General features: G+C 36.0%; 1 protein-coding gene across 5 annotated transcripts in view; it reads left to right on the top strand.

Annotated features, from left to right (window-relative positions):
• Positions 1-18503, top strand: part of LOC100749905 (sodium- and chloride-dependent glycine transporter 2-like) — a 32513-nt gene extending 14010 nt beyond the window's left edge. For 2 of the 5 annotated variants that reach the window (XR_004461085.1, XR_004461084.1), the window contains exons 7-11: positions 1251-1488; positions 2459-2797; positions 10406-10558; positions 14982-16129; positions 17545-18503. Coding sequence is in view for 2 of the 5 variants with exons in the window: in XM_033319074.1 (XP_033174965.1) it covers positions 1251-1488; positions 2459-2797; positions 10406-10558; positions 14982-15119 (868 nt within the window). In the remaining 3 variants the exon portion in view is untranslated. Of the gene's footprint in view, positions 1-1250; positions 1489-2458; positions 2798-2949; positions 3296-10405; positions 10559-14981; positions 16238-17544 lie in introns of those variants that run through there. The other 3 variants (XR_004461086.1, XM_033319074.1, XM_033319075.1) reach the window with 3 other exon arrangements.
• Positions 18504-19854: the final 1351 nt, after the last annotated feature.

Below are 19854 nucleotides of genomic sequence, written 5' to 3'. Positions count from 1 at the left end.
ATAACGATAATGCATTTTATATTCGCGTGAATCTTTGGATACGTCCACCAACGATCTTGCACTCGTGCTTCGAATGAAAAAGCGTTCAAATGTCTGAATCCTGTCGTCGGAATCGACTGTAGCGATCTTCTAATGACGTGATTCGCCGTAAAATGATTAACCTTTTACGCTGTGGGATCTGTGTGTCCTATGAGTACATCAAAAACTATAAATCGTTACGATTTAAAATTCGTCGAGATATTTATTTTCACCACGATATACGAATCGTTACGTACACATATACTATTTCACTTATTAAAATTTAGCATATGGGGAGTACATATTAGCCAATAGATATTAATCAATAAATGATTATATCCAAAATCCATATGAAACAACACCTTTTTAATTCTTCGACGTAGTTATCGCGGCGCACTGCCGACAGTTTAAATCGACAGTGAGAGGATTAAAGCTAGACTTATCAAGCGCAGGGTGTATTTCAAACAGTGAACCAGCGAATGCGCGTGGCCACGATATTTGGACGTTGAGAACGTCTGCTTCATTTCGTACGATACTGATCGTAAGATGTATCATCCAAGCCACGGTACCTCCGAAACAAAACGATACTCGCCGAGTCGGAGCGTTCACGTGCTCGAAATATTGCAGAAAGTCGTAATTAGCATGATTATCCGACGCTGAACTTCTCTTCCAACGGCAGATACAATTCGTTGCACGTTGCATCGCGTATATAAATTATATCAGTGCGACGCAAGTCGAATGAGCAAGTAGCGCAGCACCGGAATATAACTTGCCGCACCAGCTGGCCAACTTTTACCTGTGATTATTAATTGTTCTTCCTCTGTTCTGTCATTTAACTGCCGCGTCTCGCCCTTATCGCGTGATACGTTTTATACTTCCGAAAAGCCTTATATGGCGTCGCTCGCTGAATCAGAACGTCGTTTTCTCGTGACGATACGAAGGTAAAACACGACACCATCCACCCATTTTCGGCCACACTGATGCGTTTGATACGAGCTTTTATGGTCCGTCGTTTGCGAAATATTCATACACGATTCAAACGTCCTGCGGAAACGACTTGTAGATACAAATAATAAATGATCTTGGTCTCGCAATAATCATGGAGGGTACGACAAATTGTCAGAATGCATGAAAATATAAAAATGTGATAGAACCTGCCGTATCCGAACTAACGAGAAGGCAAACATCCTGCTACCTGTCTTAAATATATTTTTCTCCTTTACTTCTCTCAGAGACGCAATTATCGTGACGTTTACGAATCTCGCAACGTCGATCTTCGCCGGATTCGTGATTTTCTCCATTATGGGATTCCTTGCCCGTCAAATGGGCATGCCAATCGACGACGTGATCAAAAGCGGGGCAGGCCTGGCTTTCATCGCGTACCCAGAAGCCGTGGCACGGATGCCGTTGCCCAATCTCTGGGCAGTGTTGTTTTTCGTCATGCTGTTCATCCTGGGCATCGGTAGCCAAGTAAGTACTTGCATTAAACAACAGGATGGTAGATTCGCGAAAAGTAACGATCGATCGAACGAGTCGAACCGTGCGCGCTCCTCGCGTTTTACAAGTTCGTTAAAAAATGGAGTAGGCACTTTTGAAGTTAAGGAGAGCACTGTGCAAGTCGATTCGCGGTTGCCGAGCAAAGAGAAAGAAGGTTTAGCGAGAAGAAGCGAAAGAATAGGTGAAAGTAAGAAATGGGAGATAAAGTAAAAAAGGGGGAAAGGAAAGGGCACGAGCAGAGAAGCGTGAAGACTTTTGAAAATGAAGAGCATCGTATTTCCATGTTGTTTAAAGTTTAAAGTACGGCCTTGTTATTTGCACGGTGTGGATCTGCGCGCGCGAGAAGGAGAAGGCAAAAATTTTTCGTCCTACCGAGCCAGCTAAGAAGGCGCTATTCAAGTGCCGCGAAAACCGGAACGCCAGCCGCCGTATTCGTCAAAAGAGCTGTGAGGGAAAATGTGCTCGCGAGTAGCCAGACGATCGTGCCGTGTTACTTTTGCATCACCTCCCGTCTCTCTGCCTCGAGGCTCGTATATCATGGAAAGAGTTATGGTTTGCCGTCCCACTGAAATCCACACCTTTCCTCCTGTCCTCGTCTTTCCACCTTTTTTTCCCTACGAATGAGAGAACCGTAGAAAGGTAAACGAGCGAGGCAAAAAGAAAGCTGGCGGAGAGAAAGGGAGAGCCGCGGAAAGAAAGCGAAAGGCTTTTTGTTTTCTACACGCGTCTCTGCCCCTCTGCTGCCTCTGCAGCTTGCACGCTGAAGGGTAATTAAGACAGACGGCGTCAAGAAAGAAAAAAGGAAAAAAAAATATACGAGGGGAAAAAAGGGGCGAGAAAGAAGAAAAGAATATAAAAACGGAGAAAGGGTAACGAGAATCCCCGACGGGCGAGCATCGAATCTCGAGTAACACAGTCGGTCGTTGCTTTTTACGATACGCAGTTCGCAGGCGTGCAGGCGATAAACACCGCCATATTGGACCTGCGACCAGATTTACGAAAACACGAGAGCTACGTGGTATTAGGGATATGCGTCACTTGCTGGCTCCTTGCTATACCGATGGTGTTCGATGGTGGTATTTACCTGTTCACGCTGATGGACTGGAACACCGCTTCTTGGGCAATACTATTGATCGGCATTGCCGAGGTCGGCGTGGTAGGCTGGTGTTACGGGTGCAACAAATTCCTGCGTAACATAGCTGAAATGCAAATGCGGTTCAGCCTTTTGCTCCGCAGATATTGGTGGCTCAGTTGGGCTGTGCTCGCGCCTATCACTTGTCTGGTAAGTGCATTGTAATCGCATCCCCTCCGTTCGTGTCTTGACGCGTTACTACAGTTGTTTCCGTGCACCAGGATCCTCGAAATACACCTGGCCAACTATGTCCAAGTTATTCTCCGATAATTAACTCGATCGATATCGAACTTGTTTTACAGATGTCGGATGCCGATGCCGTTCTGTGTAAATGAAACTCTATGGCATAAAATGCCGAGAATATTTCCATTGAAAATCCCCTGATTTGTAATCTGCAGCATGGAATTATCGAAGATACTAAAGTATCGTTTGAATTAAAATTGATTAGGTCAAAACGTAAATGTTAATTGTAAATGTTATTAGATAAAAGTCAATTAATTTGTTGTAATCGATTAGGAGAATCGAACATCTTTTCGTAAATATAAACGAAGTATAAAACATTAGAAACGTTGGCAACGAATACGACAACGGAATAGCAGTTTTATCTTGAAAAGAAAAGCTTCTTGTAATTACAAAATTTCTTCGATATTCGAAAGAAATATATTCTTCCAGTTCGTAAAAATGTAAGTGATTTTTAAATATACTAAGATGTAATTAATCTTTAAATATAATACAAACAGAATTCGCATTCTAATGTTTCGCGAAAAAAAAAGATTAACATATAATTCCGTATATTCCTAGTGCACGAATACGCTGTACGTCTTATCAGTGTAAGATAAGAAAGCGTCGAATAGATACGTATTGGATATAAATGCAACTTACATGCAGATATTGGTTGAAAGTCTCCAGATAAACTATATCAATTATGAAATTTGTTTTAAAGTGTCATAAATATTTTACGTTCAACCAATTTTAATAGTAGTTTCGCTGGTTACTAATGATGCAGCCTCAAATTGAATTTCCTAATACAATAGATACAAGTTATATTGGGAAATTTCGAGTAACTTTGAAAACAATAACTTTCTGTCAGAGTTTCATAACTTTGACATACATGAATGTATAATGCTTAGTATCTGAATTGTATATTGTGCTCTTAGGTGAGGTCAGCAGCCAATTACGCATGTCCTTGTTGTGATTATATCGTTCCTCCTATCCATTATATAATACAAATGATATAATTATATGATGGGGATAAAGTTAAATCGATTTTCGTGTTATTTCGACACGATGATGATTTGACGCTTTTAAACTAAAAGAAGCGCTACATATCTATGTCTGAGTGCAATCAAAAATGTCAGTTTCCCAAAACTGAATTCGAATTATTTAAATTTACGATTCTTTTACGATATTTCTACAAAATTTCACATTAAGATTCTTCAAAATAAATATTACTTTGAAAAACAGGGTTCACTTCAAAATCATATTTACTTTTATTAAAAAATAATCTCCCACGAAAACGTATATTTTGCGTTCGCTTTTGTCGTCTCTCCGTTAGCTACAAGATGAGTAACCTAATAAATATTCTTTTTTATTAAATTGCATTAGGCGTCTTAAATATTTCATATACTCCGATTGCTTCTAAAACAATCAATGCTATCTACATTTTCAGAACTTTCAAATACATAAATCATCGTTCATTCTCGCCATTATACATCTGAATCTGCCCGATATTCGCCCCCAAATATACCATGTAATCACACTTAGCTTCCGTAAAACTTGGTTGAAACCATGGCAATCATACGAATCATCCGAGCGATTAAACAAATCCGGTTCACGGACACGAGCTAGTTCGTTCGTTCAGTTCGTACTACTCTCTTTTTCCGGGCATGCACCTCATAGTTAAGACGTTAATCCTTTCTCCTTTCGAGATGTTTTCACTGACGGTATTATCGCGGTTTTGCTTCTCGGTCTGCAAGCATTTAGCGCGACGCTTGTGCTCCATTATTGATTTTCCGTTTGTTTTAGACTCTTCCTCCGCCTGTCGGTCGTATATTTTTTTCTTCTTCTTTTTTTTTTTACTCTGCCTTTACTGCTTTCGCATCTTGTTTAGTAAATGACCTCGCACTCGGTCCTCGTCACGCGCGCCCGAAGCCATTGAAAAAATCACAGCCTAAATAATTATGTTCCATTGCGCCCACTTCATCGTTAACAAACGCAAATCCACTGAAATATCTGGATCACTAATTCGAACAGGCGAAAGCACGCGCAGAGAGACACGGTAAAGAAGCAAGTAATGATCATTCTCTCGAGTCACCTTGGAGAATTTTCATCATTATCGCAGCAAGAGCGGAGTAGAGTCTCTCCGGTAAAGATTTCTCGGTTCTATTCTATCGCAACCTGCAGTGGCTCACGAAAGTATTCGAAACTTATCACGGAACATATTATATATATTATACGAAACTTTTTCAAATTTTCTTAACACGACTATCGTGTTTGTAACAGTAAAATATGAAATGTATATAGAAGTCATTCAATTCAAAAATGTATATAGAGGTTAGAAGACATTTGTTGCAAATATACACTTACAAATCGTTGCAACAAGATCGTAACTTCTCAATTAATTTCTCGAAAACAGAGAATCCTTTTGGGGTTGTTTTACGTCAACCTGAAGCATAGAATGTAAATACAGTCAACTCATTCGAGATTTCACAGTTTCTGCCATCTCCTTGTTATTGAAAAATTAGTATACAACACGAATAATAGTCTTAAACGTATAATTAGTGCTAAATATGGCCTCACTACGTGTTTTGGCTTATTAATATACCGAATAATCGTCTGTCCAAATACTTTGGTGATCTTTGCGATACGTGTGCCTTTAATAAATATGTTCTAACTTCTATATATAGTTTCTATATATCTGTTTCGAGTTTTATCGATCTAGTCACGATAGTCGTGACTCTTGTCTAATGAGATCTCAAAATATTTTGTATCATACGTATACCGTATATAAATATATAACAAGTTCCTGGAAGTGTTCGAATATTTTCACGAGTCATTGCACTCCACCGATGCCTATCGTGTTCTATATCTGTCTTTGTATCGAGAGTTCCAAAGAGATCTAAATCTGATCGATAGACCGCTTTATTAAATGCGATATACTCGGTGCCGGTTAGTTCGATACGACAGTTTTCGATACACCATAGCTCGATTTGAGATTGACGCTCGATCAATCCTAATTTATTTCCGGAAATAATATTCTGCGATAGTTTGTCTTCCAAGAGTTCGTTTCGTAAACATTAATGTGGATCGTAGGATAGCTTCTTCCGATAAAAGCTTAAAATAGCTTAAAAGTTTCGCATCAGTCGCTGGCATTGGAAAGTATCTAAGGGCGTTTCTTGTAAACCTTTACATCGGTAAACTTTTGTAATGCTAATGTCCGGCATTTTCTTCTGAGTTTTTGCTAGCCTGATTAATTTTAGAAAGTTCAGTGCTTCGTTGCAGTGATCCCTTCTTATTATTAACGGGGCGATTAGGATTAAAAATAAACAAAATCTTACTTCTACAATTTTTACTATGTCTATTTAATTGTTAATTATAATTCTTCTTAAAGCTCCTTTTTAAACCTCAGTTAGATCTTTTATAGATTCCCCGCTACGTTCATTATCTTTATAATATTTAATTATACAGGATGAACCGGAATAAATTCATTAAAAATTTTATGAATCTATTCCGAGTAGTTTTTCATCACGTACTGCATTTCCTCTTTTATCGATTAGCTCTCTCTATTTTTCTTTATAATAGAAACTGACATTTCTTGCGTTGCAAGAATTTTTATTAAACATATAGGTAAGCAAACATAAATTTTGATAGGTTCAAGCACAATAATTTATACTTAATTTTCATACACCTTGTTCTATGCTTTTCCGTTCTTTATTTTTCAAATTCAACTACCAACGTCGAATCCAGTCGATTATAAAAGTATCTATTATTGATTAAGGACGAACGTGTATAGAGATATATTTTATCGTTCGAGAAATTATTAATGATATAAAATTACGTTCACAAGCATTAAAATCTCGTTAAAATTCTGTTCGAAATAGCGCATATTTAGTTACCACTGAAATAAATGTTACACCAAATATTTACTGTATATAGATATTCGCATTATATCTTTCTGGTGTTCACGATAGCACAAAAAATGCATAATGTTTGTTTTCGCGTTTTTCCATATCTTGGCAACATAACCCGACTACATTTAACTGGCAGCACTGTAGGCGGATTCTTTTTATCTTCTTTCTGTTTTTTGTTAAGTTCCTTTTGTCCACGATATTCCCCTTAAAAACTCGAAGGAGAAACCGCATCTTAACATATTTCTAAATATACGTTTTACCAGTTTTATACATTAATTAATTACAAAATCTAACGAGTAATCGTAATCGATTACAGTCTACTAGCACGAACGTTGCAAGACAGTAATCTTTACGTGTACCTTTTTCTTTTATTTTATCGTAATTGTAAATGAACGAGCATGGCGTGTACTGTTTGTACTAAGTTACGTATACTTTCATGTATACGCATGGAATGACGTTGCTCCAGGGGAAGTTCGCTTTAACGAGCAGCCACCCTTTATGTTTTCCTATATTTACTCTCTACATTTTTCTATATTTTTCTACAGGGTATCTCGTCTAACTTTATCACTCGAGATATCTATCTTACCTTTAGAATTTTAAGACGATGTTCTGTGCGAATATTGCGTGGCTTTACAAGTAAGACGAAAGTATCTTCATCTTAAACAGGGTCATCCATGGATTTTCATTAGCATATAATAATAGCTTTTTGAAAGAGATAAACAATATGAGATTCAAAATGTTTCTAGATATTTTGCAAGAAATTAAACACGACTTTCAGACGAGTAGATTTTAGCGATTAGTTGGTCGAAGTTATTTTTATAGGCTCTTAAAATATCCAACTTCTTCGAGTTAAAAGAATTCCGATACGAGATATGTGGAGTTTGATATTTCAACTGTCTCAAATACCCCATATTTCTAGCTCTTCATCGATAATTTGCCTTACTGAAAAGCAACGTCTTTTTATTGATCAATTCAGGAATTTCTTTTAAATCGTTGCATTTAATGTCATATCCAGGTTAGTTTTGCGATTAATATTCTTCCAATCGCATGAAACATACAACAGAATTGACATTAATTATTAAAGTCGCTATGAGCTTCCTCAACAATCTAGTATTACACTCTTCTAACATTTACGTAATTTTACCCAAATGCTACATTTAGATTCTTTTAAGATTCTTTTAAGATATCGATAGATATTAAATAAAGAAACACGAATATACATACGCTTTGATTACGATGGCTGATAATATGGTTTCGATATTTGTATTATCATAGCACGGTCGATACTCGTATGATACAACAAAGCTCTTTTTCTTTAATACGATTTTACGCGAACGAAAGTACGAGAAAATTTAATGGATGATTCGTTCTGTCGGATTGAAACTGCAGAAAAATCTATATTCGATATTTCATATGCACCGATCTAATACCACCTATACGCAATTGCAGACGCAAGAATATAAGCGGTGGCAGTTTTCCTCAATAACCATTCTTTTTCTACCTCTTCTCCTTTTTCGTGAAGCGAGCCACATTGCTGGAAACCCCTGTCACGTTCCATTTTAGCGATCATGAATCGTATCGAAATAAATGATCACGGTACGCCGAATCGAGTGGCGGTTTTTCCTCCTCTTTCATCGATTACCGGCCTCGTCCGCAGGTTGATTTCGAGGCAACCAATCAAATCGACAACTTAACTTCTGTCTCAAAGCGCACAGACTCGAATTGATCGTGGAGAAAAGAGCGAAGCTTTCCTCGGTCGCACTCTCCTTTTTTTCTAGAAAAACAACGGAAACAACAAGCCTGCGAGCTTTGTTTCGCGATCAATCGAGTGCGATCTCTGTTGATTTATCGCCGTTTTCCGATAAATCGGCTTGCGTGTTTCGGTCATCAGTCACTTGATTTTCATATACAACGTGTCCTCCGGATAGGATGCAATGGCGGCTTTGAAACTTCCCACGCCATTCCGGAAACGTTTTAATACCTATCGGGAACTTTGGGCAATGTGTTCCTTTCGTAGCTCGTATGTTTAATGTAAGTTACATAGCGAACTCGAAGGTATCGATCGTCAGTATTTATGGACTTGCTGGTAGCCAGAAAATGGAATATATTGATTTTTCCTATAGATTATGGTAGTTATATAATACATATTATATGCGTATGATATATTTTATTACATAGGATCCGTTGTCTTTTTATTTTATATATTACGACGTTTCCAGTGGCGAATTATTACTTTCTCCTCCTCTTTTTAATCATGTTTAACGAAAATCGATGATTTACAGAGACTAGTGTGGAATTTAAGTTTATCAGTACGACGAGATCGTGGGTGTGTTATTAAAGCTTTGAAGCTGTTAGATCAATTTCATTTAATTTGAAATTATATCACTCCATCCTTCGCAATATTACTTCTTTCCCACTTTCTTCTTTTCATCTTCTTCTATTATGTTATTTCATTTTTCACTTTTATTACTTCTTTCTTACTCTTTTTCCCCTTATCTTCTATTATGCTACCTCTTTTGATATCAAACGTACATTTGTCACTACGCTTTAATATATTTCTTTAGATATCAAATAGTAGATACATTTAGGCTTTTACGAATACGATAAGTCGTTTTAAAAAATCAAAAAGGAGGAAATTAAATACCAAAAATTATAGCTATTATTCCCAGAATTTTAGCGAAGAAAATGCTAATAATTTACGTGAATAAATTGGTCTTCCGTTCCTTAAGGGGAATTAATTTTATATTTCATGTTTAAATTTTGATATCTTTTATAGATTTTACTTATCGCTTCGATAACTTTTTTGATATCCACTTCATTTCCGATAAAATCTGTAAGTATACGGTGCCCAATAAGATATTACTGGCAATTAGTTTATCGATTTCACTTCACACACGAAATGAAAGCAAACAAATAATTTCATAATCATTTGACATTAATGTCATTAATCACAAAAACAATTCGTATTCATGATTATTCAAGAATTTAATACATTTGACGCTGTCATGCAACATGTGGGAAATCAATCGCTATATCCCTGCTTTGTTTTTGGTACTACGCGATATGTCGCATATTTACACTTACTAATATACATATAAAATGTACGAAATACGTATAAAATCTAAATACGACCTTTTTTGATATTGCCTTCCAACTAAGACGGATAAAATAAATTTTATATATTTCTATGATCCGACGATGTTGTATATTTGCAATTTTATAACTAAATTACTTTCTACCAAGTGTCCGTATATTCTCTAGCGACACTGTATACACCTACAACACAATGCAGCAAAGATTATAGTTAATGAAACGAAAAATAACACTATTCGCAACAGTACGGTATCTACGATACAACAGAGGCGATTTAATCGACGAGTAAATACTTATTGGAATCAGATCTCGCTAGGAAGGAGTAAATTTTCATTTTAATCTGAAATTCTATGCACCGAAGTCGTAAAGATACCTGAGGGAGAGCGTGCCAAAGTCAGCCCCGATTAAAAATATCAAATTCTTAATTGGCCGTTGTACCATCAAGCTTACTGCTCCCCCGAGAAGTTTACACAAGAAATAAGAACTCCTTTTGTTTCCCTCCTCTTTTCCTCTATTCGTGGTTTTTCGTTCGCAGGTGGTGTTCGTGTATCAAATATGTACGTACGAGATGCCTCGTTATGGCGAGTACATATTCCCTGGCTGGGTGAATGCGATCGGAATACTGATCGGCCTGTCGACCCTCGCCCCGATGCCGTTCTTTTTCATCCGTCGCCTCTGGAAAGGTCCGGTAAGTTCGTCACGAGAACGAGAGAGTAATAACAACGATCGGTAAATCTCATGGATTTCTATCGTAACGACTAGACTAATAAGCATTAATTTGCCGGCCGATTACCAGCAATTGCACGCTATCAAATCGCCGAGTTTATGTCGGAAGCGGACTGGTTATAAGCTAACTCTCGAGATATCAGTCGGCATAATGCTCAACAAACTAGACATTATTATGCAAACTGCTCGCTTGTTTTTACGACACGCTACTGGCTGAAGCACCGCCACCTCCTGCTGTTTAGAGTTTACGGTGATTCTAACTATAATAATCCTACATCAAGGCTTTACTCCAGGTTGGCCAAACGGTCTCGATCGCGTTTAAGGGTTTTTGAGAACATTCGCGTCTCGAGACGGCAATAAAAGCGTTACCGTTAGCACATTTTGAACAGAGTGTCCTATATCTTTACATAGCAGAAACCCCTGATTTCGGACGAAGGACTCGGAAACTTTTCGAAAACGTGTCGTATCGTAAGAACCGTTTGACGGAGAGATTTCGCGTGCTACCTCCTTACGCATCACACCCTCCTAATATATATCTCAAATTTTGGCAAAAACGAACACATACCGTTATATTTCTCAATCATACTCGAACAATTCTGCATTTTTATAACAGCACATTTATAATCGAGTTATAAATCCATTTGACTCAGGACTGATATTTCAACATCGTAACACTACAAAGAGAAACGTTCACCAGAGAAATAGTTATCAATAATCCAATTTAACGATGTTTTTTTTTCTTTTTTGAAGTTCCTATGTAGGCTCTCTACAAAGCTATGCTTATAATATACTAGTTTCAATGCTAACGAAAATTGTGTTAACCATGTTATAGGAAGAAAATCGAACAGCGACATAAAAGGTGACTCTTCGAGAAAGTCTCGTCGTTTCGATCCTTGTAATTTTGTAAAACATTTTGTTCTTGTTGACAGAGAAGAGAACGGTATCATAGTGCTATCTTCAAGAATTTTTTATGATCAGTTATAGAGTTATTGTAGCGAGAAGATCGATAACTTTAAGTGTTCTTCCAATTTTTTTTTTCTGCAGGAGCCCTGGTATTACTTTTACTTGAGGTTTGGAATAGCGCAGGAATGACCTATTTCTTTCTACTTAATTTTGTATTAAAAAAATAACATTTGGAAAAAATTAATACTTTGTATGATAAAGATAAAATACCAAACGTTTGTTCGAGGATTAAATTCTTTTGTTTAGTATTTCTTAGAAGAGATGTTTTATGGTTGAGTTTATATAGAATCATGGTATTACAAGAGTGTACAAGTTTCTGCGTAAATTTGAAGATTAAAGCAGTGCAGGGCTTATCGGTTTCCAGTATTTTTTCTTCCAATTTACTGTGGTATCCGGTTTACTTAAAGGCCAAGATAGTATACTGATTCAATATTTTACAAGGGAAGGAGAAGGTCTTGAATGGATGTGTACTTCGAACTGAAACTAATACAAACTTTTCAGAATTGCGATATATTTCTTTCGAATTTTTACAGTTTCCAATCTTTAGCGAAATCAAAATTTTACCAAAGAATATTATCCCCAAATTAGATAAATGAAAATCGAAGCAAACCGAGGTCGTAATAACTAAATAAGATATATACCGTCGCTCGTTAAAGACATCATCTGCCTTCAAAAGCGGTAAATTTTCATCGAATAATCAATTTGAAACGATTTCGCGTTACGTTTCACATTTATCAACAGTAAATTCATCAACGTTAATAAACTGCATGACACTCGATGACAAAAATACAATATCTGAATCGATTATTGTTAGACAATTTGAAGATGCAATATTACACACAAAATTGCACATAATTTGAAGAAATACATAAAATAATATCCAAAGTGTAATGTTTTCTATAATGTATATTTGGTAAGTAAAACAATTTTCTATAGAGGCTTTAGTAACTACTCCTTCGATTATATTCTCAAAGATATGCATCTACATAAAAATCCGCAGTCTCCTTGTAATAAATGCGATAACGTGTCAAAGTTAATTAACTTATAATAACTGTGGTCACTTTTTATCGGAGTTCTAATTTTTTGTCGTAAGCATTATTAAATATCGAACGTGGTCAAGGTTTCATTTAAAAATTACTTGCCAAAGCATCTGATCGAACACGTGACAAGGATATCTTTGAGCATTTCTTTTATTCACGAAGATCGCAATAAAACGATCAAAATCTGATGTGGGAATATAGCAGATTAAATTTCTTGTTTCAGCGGAACCAACTTTTTCAGTGCAATGCAAACAAACCGGAATATTCGCGGAACGTTGAAAGAAAATCAATATAGGATACTAGCTGGTATCGGAAGTTCATATGTATTAGCAATAACTACTGAAAGTTATCCGCGATATTAGTTTCCCGTTCATCTTCTCCGGTAATTGATATAGGAAGTAATTGTGCGAGTGTATTACTTCTTTTACTCATTAACAGATACGCTAGATCTGTACCATGCTCAATCAGAAATATCACACGTTATCATTTCCTCAATTTTATATATTTCATTTAAAGCTATTCTGATTGAAATTAAATAAAGTTTATGGCATAATCCTTGCTCGTCTATTATCGAGTTTTAATTTGACGGTTTTTAAACGAACAATTTATGTTTAACTTTATGAAATAATAAAAACGCGGAGGAAAAGGTATATTTCCTTGATATCTGAAATAAAATTCGTATAAAATATGTTACTAACTGTATTTATGATAAAAATTACAGAATATGTTATAATTTCTAACTTTAAATATTACACGTAATTCTCTTTTCTCCAAAACGTGAATCCATTGCGATAATGTAGTCATAAACTTATATCCGTTTTCATCGAATAATGTAATTATAATGCTTCGTACTGATATTACGTTGTAGTCAAGACAGATATTTAAAAATCGTTAAATCGATGAAATATCAACCTGCAGTTTTATTTCTTCCATCTGATTCTTCGTTTCTTCGTAACGATGAGAACATATTATGGATTCTAATTAATATCTCCTTATTTACTTTGATAGGGGTAAAAGCGTTTCTATTAAGCTATTTGTATATCGAATTATGCAAGCGAATTTCTTTCTAGTTTGTTTATGAATTCATAAATTCGAGTAACCACACTTTTCGAATTATTTCGATGCCCTTCGTAATTACGTAATTGCACGAGAATTACAGTGTGTTTAGAAACGCCGTGATCGGTGTTAGACACTGTAAATATCCAGGACAAAATGTGCCAACGAACGATAATTGTATAGTGTTTGGCGATATCGTGGCCATAATTCAAAGGTGAACGAATTGCAAATTTTTTAAGAGTCACGTACTGTTCAACTGTGGTTAAGCCCTGCAGCAGGTATGCGTCGATTTAAAAGTTGCTTTCCCTTTACCGTAAAATCTCACCAACTTTGAAATGTCTTAATACAAGTTTTTCCACGGTACGTAGGTAATCGTACTTTGAAACGAAAAGTTTCGTTCCGTGCTCCATCGTACGGATCGAACCTATTTCAGCCGTACTTCTGACCTCTTCTTGACCGCTTCCGCTTTGTTTTACTCGATAAATTTACTATTACTCTTATCTCCTTTTCTCTTGTTTTCGACTCTCCGCACAGTTTCAAACTACTCGCCAGCTTCGGGAAGATATGAGCCCGCGTGCCAGTCAGAAAATCTCTGCGATGTCTCTCCTTTTGCGATGCAGCGACCGCTACGGTTAGATGTTAATGCTTTGAACTTAATCAACAACTTGGTCAAACTTTTTTAATAGACGCGACATCTTATTCATAACTCTTACTCGCCACAAAACATTATTTTCTTACTTTCGGCAAGTATTTTAATGAAATTATATTTCGTATCGCAATTGAAAATCTTTACACGCGAAATGCAAGATGATTTTACGACAAATCTGAATATCACTTGTTTCTTTAGAACATCTTTTAGATACGGTGCTATCGTTGCGATTTTTGAGATAATCAAAATCGTTATCTAAGGAAGCGTAAGTTTGATTGCTATAGCTCTTGAAATTATCTTCTTCAAAGTGGATGATTAAAATCATCATCATCATTTAATGATATATATACAGATATGCTATTATTTAGTTTTTGCGAGAGAAAGTATTCAAATAACACTCTTAAAACATACTCTTAATATTAAATACTTATTAAATTATTATTCTACCAGCAGTATGTTTTAAGAAACATTCGAATGCTTTTAAGAGATCAGATTAAACGTTTACAAAAAACATACGGCCCTTGGATAACATCAGTGGAATCTTTTATTTGGCTAACAATGGCTAGCAGCGTGCAGTTGAAACGGCGAGCTCGGAGAATGCCAACTCGAATTGTTTGCATAAAGCCCGGCGCTAGCGATTGTTCAAAGAATTTAACTTTCGTTTTAATTGTCCGCAGAGGGACTGGAGTTTGTTTCGACCAAAGAAGACGTGGGGACCAGCTGTGGAGAAAGGTGCAGGTAACGGCAATTCGTCCATGGCGACCATCAAGATCTCGCAACCGTATAGAAACGAACCGCAAGAGGATTACATTTAATGATTTTAACGAATTCATCTACTTTTTAGACGATTCTAGTCACGTTAACGCGAATGTTAATCACCCGATCCAAGCGTTCGAGAACGCTCTCTTCTCTACTCGGTTTTTTTTCTGTTAGAAAAGTTTTACAAATAGAGTGAGGATTTTTATGCGTTTCTGTGAAACTTGCAAAAATACACAGAATGCATGTAACTTCCAAAAACTTATAATTAATTATAATAATTTGCAAAAATATTTAAAACATAGAACTTTCGAAATATTCGAGTCATACACAGGTCGAAGTAGCCAATTCCACTTTTCGAAATTTTGGAAATTTTAGCGAAGGTTCGATCGAAACTTATCTGATATAGTTTCATCAATTTTCTCTGCTCTTTGTTTCGTGGAATTTCATTTTTTCATTTTTAGGCAAGTTGCGTTTTCTTAATCGTATTCGTAGAAATATCAATTCGCATAAATCTCCGCTGTCTGTTCATCGATTATCTTTGTTGTATTCTCTTTCATTCGCTTTTGTCTGATGTGAAACGAATTAAGAGCTTCCATCAGATAAAAGTCAGACTGGAAGTTTCAAGGAACCCGGCAGATTTTTCGGGCGAGAACGAAGAGCTACGATATATTAACGCTTCGGCCGATTTCATATTTTCCAATACTCGCTGTAAAACTTGGGAACTCTGTTTTCGTTGAAACTTTTAAATTAATGCTAGCGAACAGCCGCAGTGGGTAGCATCAACTACAACGAGGTGCGTGTGTTATAGCATTTCGCTAGCTGTTTCAAAGCAACGTTTTAATTTCTATGTCCATGTGAACACGCTAACGCGTACCAACGATATTAATGAATTTGCAATTTTTACCTGAAAAGAACTCATCGGTTCGTTTTGATGTTTCGTTCTTTGCATTTCAAACAGGGAATGTATCGGCAATTCCACTGGAATACCGAGCGTGTGCAAAATTCGATATGCGTTCCGATGTCAACTTATTTTTTCCAGAATCCGTAATTATTCCATAATTGGGATGTGTCATCTAATTGGTCTCGATTTAATAACGTTGTATACGATAAAAGATGTTGAAAATACAGTACTTGGATTTATAATGCCTTAATAAAGGTCAACTTGTTCTTTATACTATGTTGTCATATCTTACAATTTGAATGAAAAATTATGATGAATCTTTTTTGTATGATACATGGTTGACAAGTCATTGATAGAATGTTCAATCTTAGAAATATTAATGACGTCCCTGTTGTTAGATTTAATAGTGGCATATATTTCGTACACAATGGGACGCTACAATGCGGAAGGCATTAGTTAAGTTAAGGCATTTAAAGTAGAGAAGATTATTTCAATCGAGAGACATATTCATATACTTATATTAATATACAATATATACAAATATTTGCCAGGAAATATCGCGGAAATAACAAATGTTGTGAAAATTTAAAGAATTCGCAAAGTGTAATAAAATTATCTCGATATAGGGTTTAGCGATAACTTGCCAATTTGGGAAAAATGATAGTTATTCGTTACTTGTTATTAATTTACTCTAAAGTTATGCCAAAAGGATTGTTGGTAACAAATACGTTACGCAGCGAAACGACAGAGATTGTTTGTGAGACCTCCATAGGAATATGAAACAGAAATAAAAATGTTGTCGTATCTGCAATACACATATTGCGGTCATATCGAATAGAATTCATACACAGAATGTCACTAACTGATTGTCACTGCTACAAATCTTTTTACAAAATTAAATTAAATAAATGTTTCCTCTATACGAACGAAACAGTTATCGATCCAAGGTTTCTCCAATAATGTACAGGGACGGTTGAACAAAATTTGGATATACGAATTCTACGTGTCGGAATAATTCATAAACGATTATTTCGTTTTTTAAATCTACGGTTCTAATTCGCATTCTTTGAAGTACTAAAGCAGAGAAAAGATTGATTTTAATTTATACTCATTTGTTATTTGGCTTTGAAACGAGTAATCGAAACAAGTGTGATAACAGACACGCAAAGAGAAAAGAAATCTGGCCAGTAACGTTACGAATCTAAAAATGGCAGACTTCGAATACAAAATTCGACCTTACCTTTTCCGTTTTCATCTTCTTTCCAATAATGAGAATAAACTTACATCTTTATAACACTACAGTATCACAAAACTACACTGTTTATATAAATCAGGGTACGTGTGCATCAAGCGTTTAATTTACGAGACAAATGGGCAGCTCGAAAAACATAAGAATGCAACAATTCTGGAAAATCGAAGTAGAAACGAAATAGATCACGAGTAAAACCGCGAAGAAGTCGAGAAACGTATTTCCTTATCTTTATCTCATCTATTTGTACTTGGATATATATGCACGATTCCGTACAATCGTTCGCGTATAATTGTAGCATTTCTAGTATAATTATTGAATATATTCATAGCGTGAAATACTTACAGTTTACGACATCCTTTTTAAAATTATCACCACAATATCGACCGACCAAATATAAAACTATCAATCTTGGTTTATGCGCTGTATCAAAATCACAGTTTTCTAGCCTCTTTTTCGCTATACGTGATACTTTGAAAATTGACTTGTTTAGTCCCCGATACTCGAGTGAACGGAATACGAGGTCGACTTCAATTGCATGATTCGGCTCATGTAATCGAAGCGGCGAAGTTACTCTATACTGTATACAACTATACGTGGTCTTGTAATAAAGCACGGTCTGCTACATCGGTTGCATCCGAGCGTGTGCTGTAGCGTGCACGAAGGGACGACGTACAATAGTGGTGTCGCGTTATGATCACCGGTCACGCCGGTGGAAAAGTGGCGAATGTCGCTCGCATTCGTCCCGTGTTCCCTCCTAATTAATGCGATGGAACATCTCCGGTACAAGGAATTCCGTGTCCTCCGCGCGGCGTGGCAATATCGTGTGGCCGTCTCGACCGCTTGTACTCCGTCTTATGGGGAATGTAGGGACGGCGAGAGTGTGCGGCTTGCAACGGTGCGTTAATGAGAATTTCGCTCGATCACCGCCTCGATTCACAACGCGTGCCTCACCGATTCAACCCCGCAGCAACGGCGACTTTTTGCCCACGAATATGAACCCGTAAAATTGCCTCTCGATCCCTGAATTATCCTTCCCATGAATTTTTATAAGCCCGACGCGTTTCGTCGGCTGCGCGTTTCACAGGATCCGTAGACGCTTCGTATATGCTAGACGCGGGTATTTGGGAGACAAATTTTGAACGGATCGATCCTGTTATAAGAAATCTGTTCCTTGGTTCGTTGCAGTAAGAAAAGTAATGGCGTTTTCACGAATTTATGGGCAATTTAGAGATGAACAAATGTGCAGAATATAAGTAAGATGTAAAAATGTATGAAATATCTAAAATATCCAATATTATGTTTCCTTGGTTGTCTATTATTCGAAAAAGATATCGCTAGTATTCAGGTAATTCCTGCAATAAGAGATATCCGAGGTACTAATCCGATCGAGGCTGCGTTAATTTTATACGCATTACATTAAGTATTACGGAACTAACGATAAGCATTACACGTAAATCGATTGTCTTATCTAAGAAACGGAAGAAACGGAAATATCAAATTGATGGTAGACCGATATGTATCTTTACTTCTACATAATCTGTACATAATTATAATAATCTTAAATAAACATTGTATATATTAGTTTATATTTAGTGAATTATAATCATTGATTATATAATAATATAATTGGGAAATCTATCTATTGCACTCATCGTGCACAATCACTTTTCTATCGGTACAATAAGTACCTGCCAATTTCAGTAATAACCGGAATCGACAGTTTATTGTTAATGTATTAATGTCAATCAGTCAAAAGTATTTCTAATTTGACATGTTAATTAATATTTCAGCATTATTGCGGTATACCTGTCTGTCCTAGATGTTCTCTAATATCAATAATAGGTATAATAAATGATAAATCGCAAATTAAATTGTTTATTTATAAACGATCATTTACCTTCATCTTAAAATGTATAATCTGATTATCAAAGCCAAAAAAGAAAAATTAGACTTCTAAATATAAACACTATACTGCAAAATTTCGAATCAAGTTATTTGTATTAAAATTGTATATAACAGCTTGACGCTTCAAATTTGGATGATATGGTTGGTTGAAATTTTTTATGATTTCCCCATGATTCTATTAAATTCAATCGCTATTTTAATTAGCTAGAAGAATAATGATTGCCACGTTTGCTTAACTATTCATCAGCCATGCAAATTGTTTAAAATTGAGATAAAGATAGCAGAGAGAAACTAAATTTAAATAATCGTGTTCATCAATTGCGTATTTTGAGACTGTGAAAAATTTAATGCCATAAGCTGTTTCGATACTGGTGCATAATGCTTATCAAATTATTTGACTTGGAACGCAGCTGATACCTCTATCAAGACCATATATTATTCTCGTTATCGCTTAATTCGAAGACGAGGACATTTCGCTTATTATATGAATGTTTCTTAAGAAAGTAAATACATAGTCATTCGATATTAATCAACGATAACTGTTGGTTATCATCTGCGATACGTTATAAATCTATTTGCACGTGAGTTCCAATCTTTTTATTAGTATTATTGGTATTAAAAATCAGCCACAGTTGCAGAAAAGAAAGAGAGTCAAGAAGCAAGGACGAAGGTAGAACTTGGAAAGACTGTTGCTGATAATAACTGTAGATGTTTATAATAATAAGTAATATAC

This window comes from Bombus impatiens, unplaced genomic scaffold (assembly GCF_000188095.3).
Source record: "Bombus impatiens unplaced genomic scaffold, BIMP_2.2 scf_0135, whole genome shotgun sequence".
NCBI classification, from domain to species: Eukaryota; Metazoa; Arthropoda; class Insecta; order Hymenoptera; family Apidae; genus Bombus; species Bombus impatiens.
Note: the sequence above shows the minus strand (reverse complement) of the source record. Positions and strands in the feature narration are given on the sequence as shown.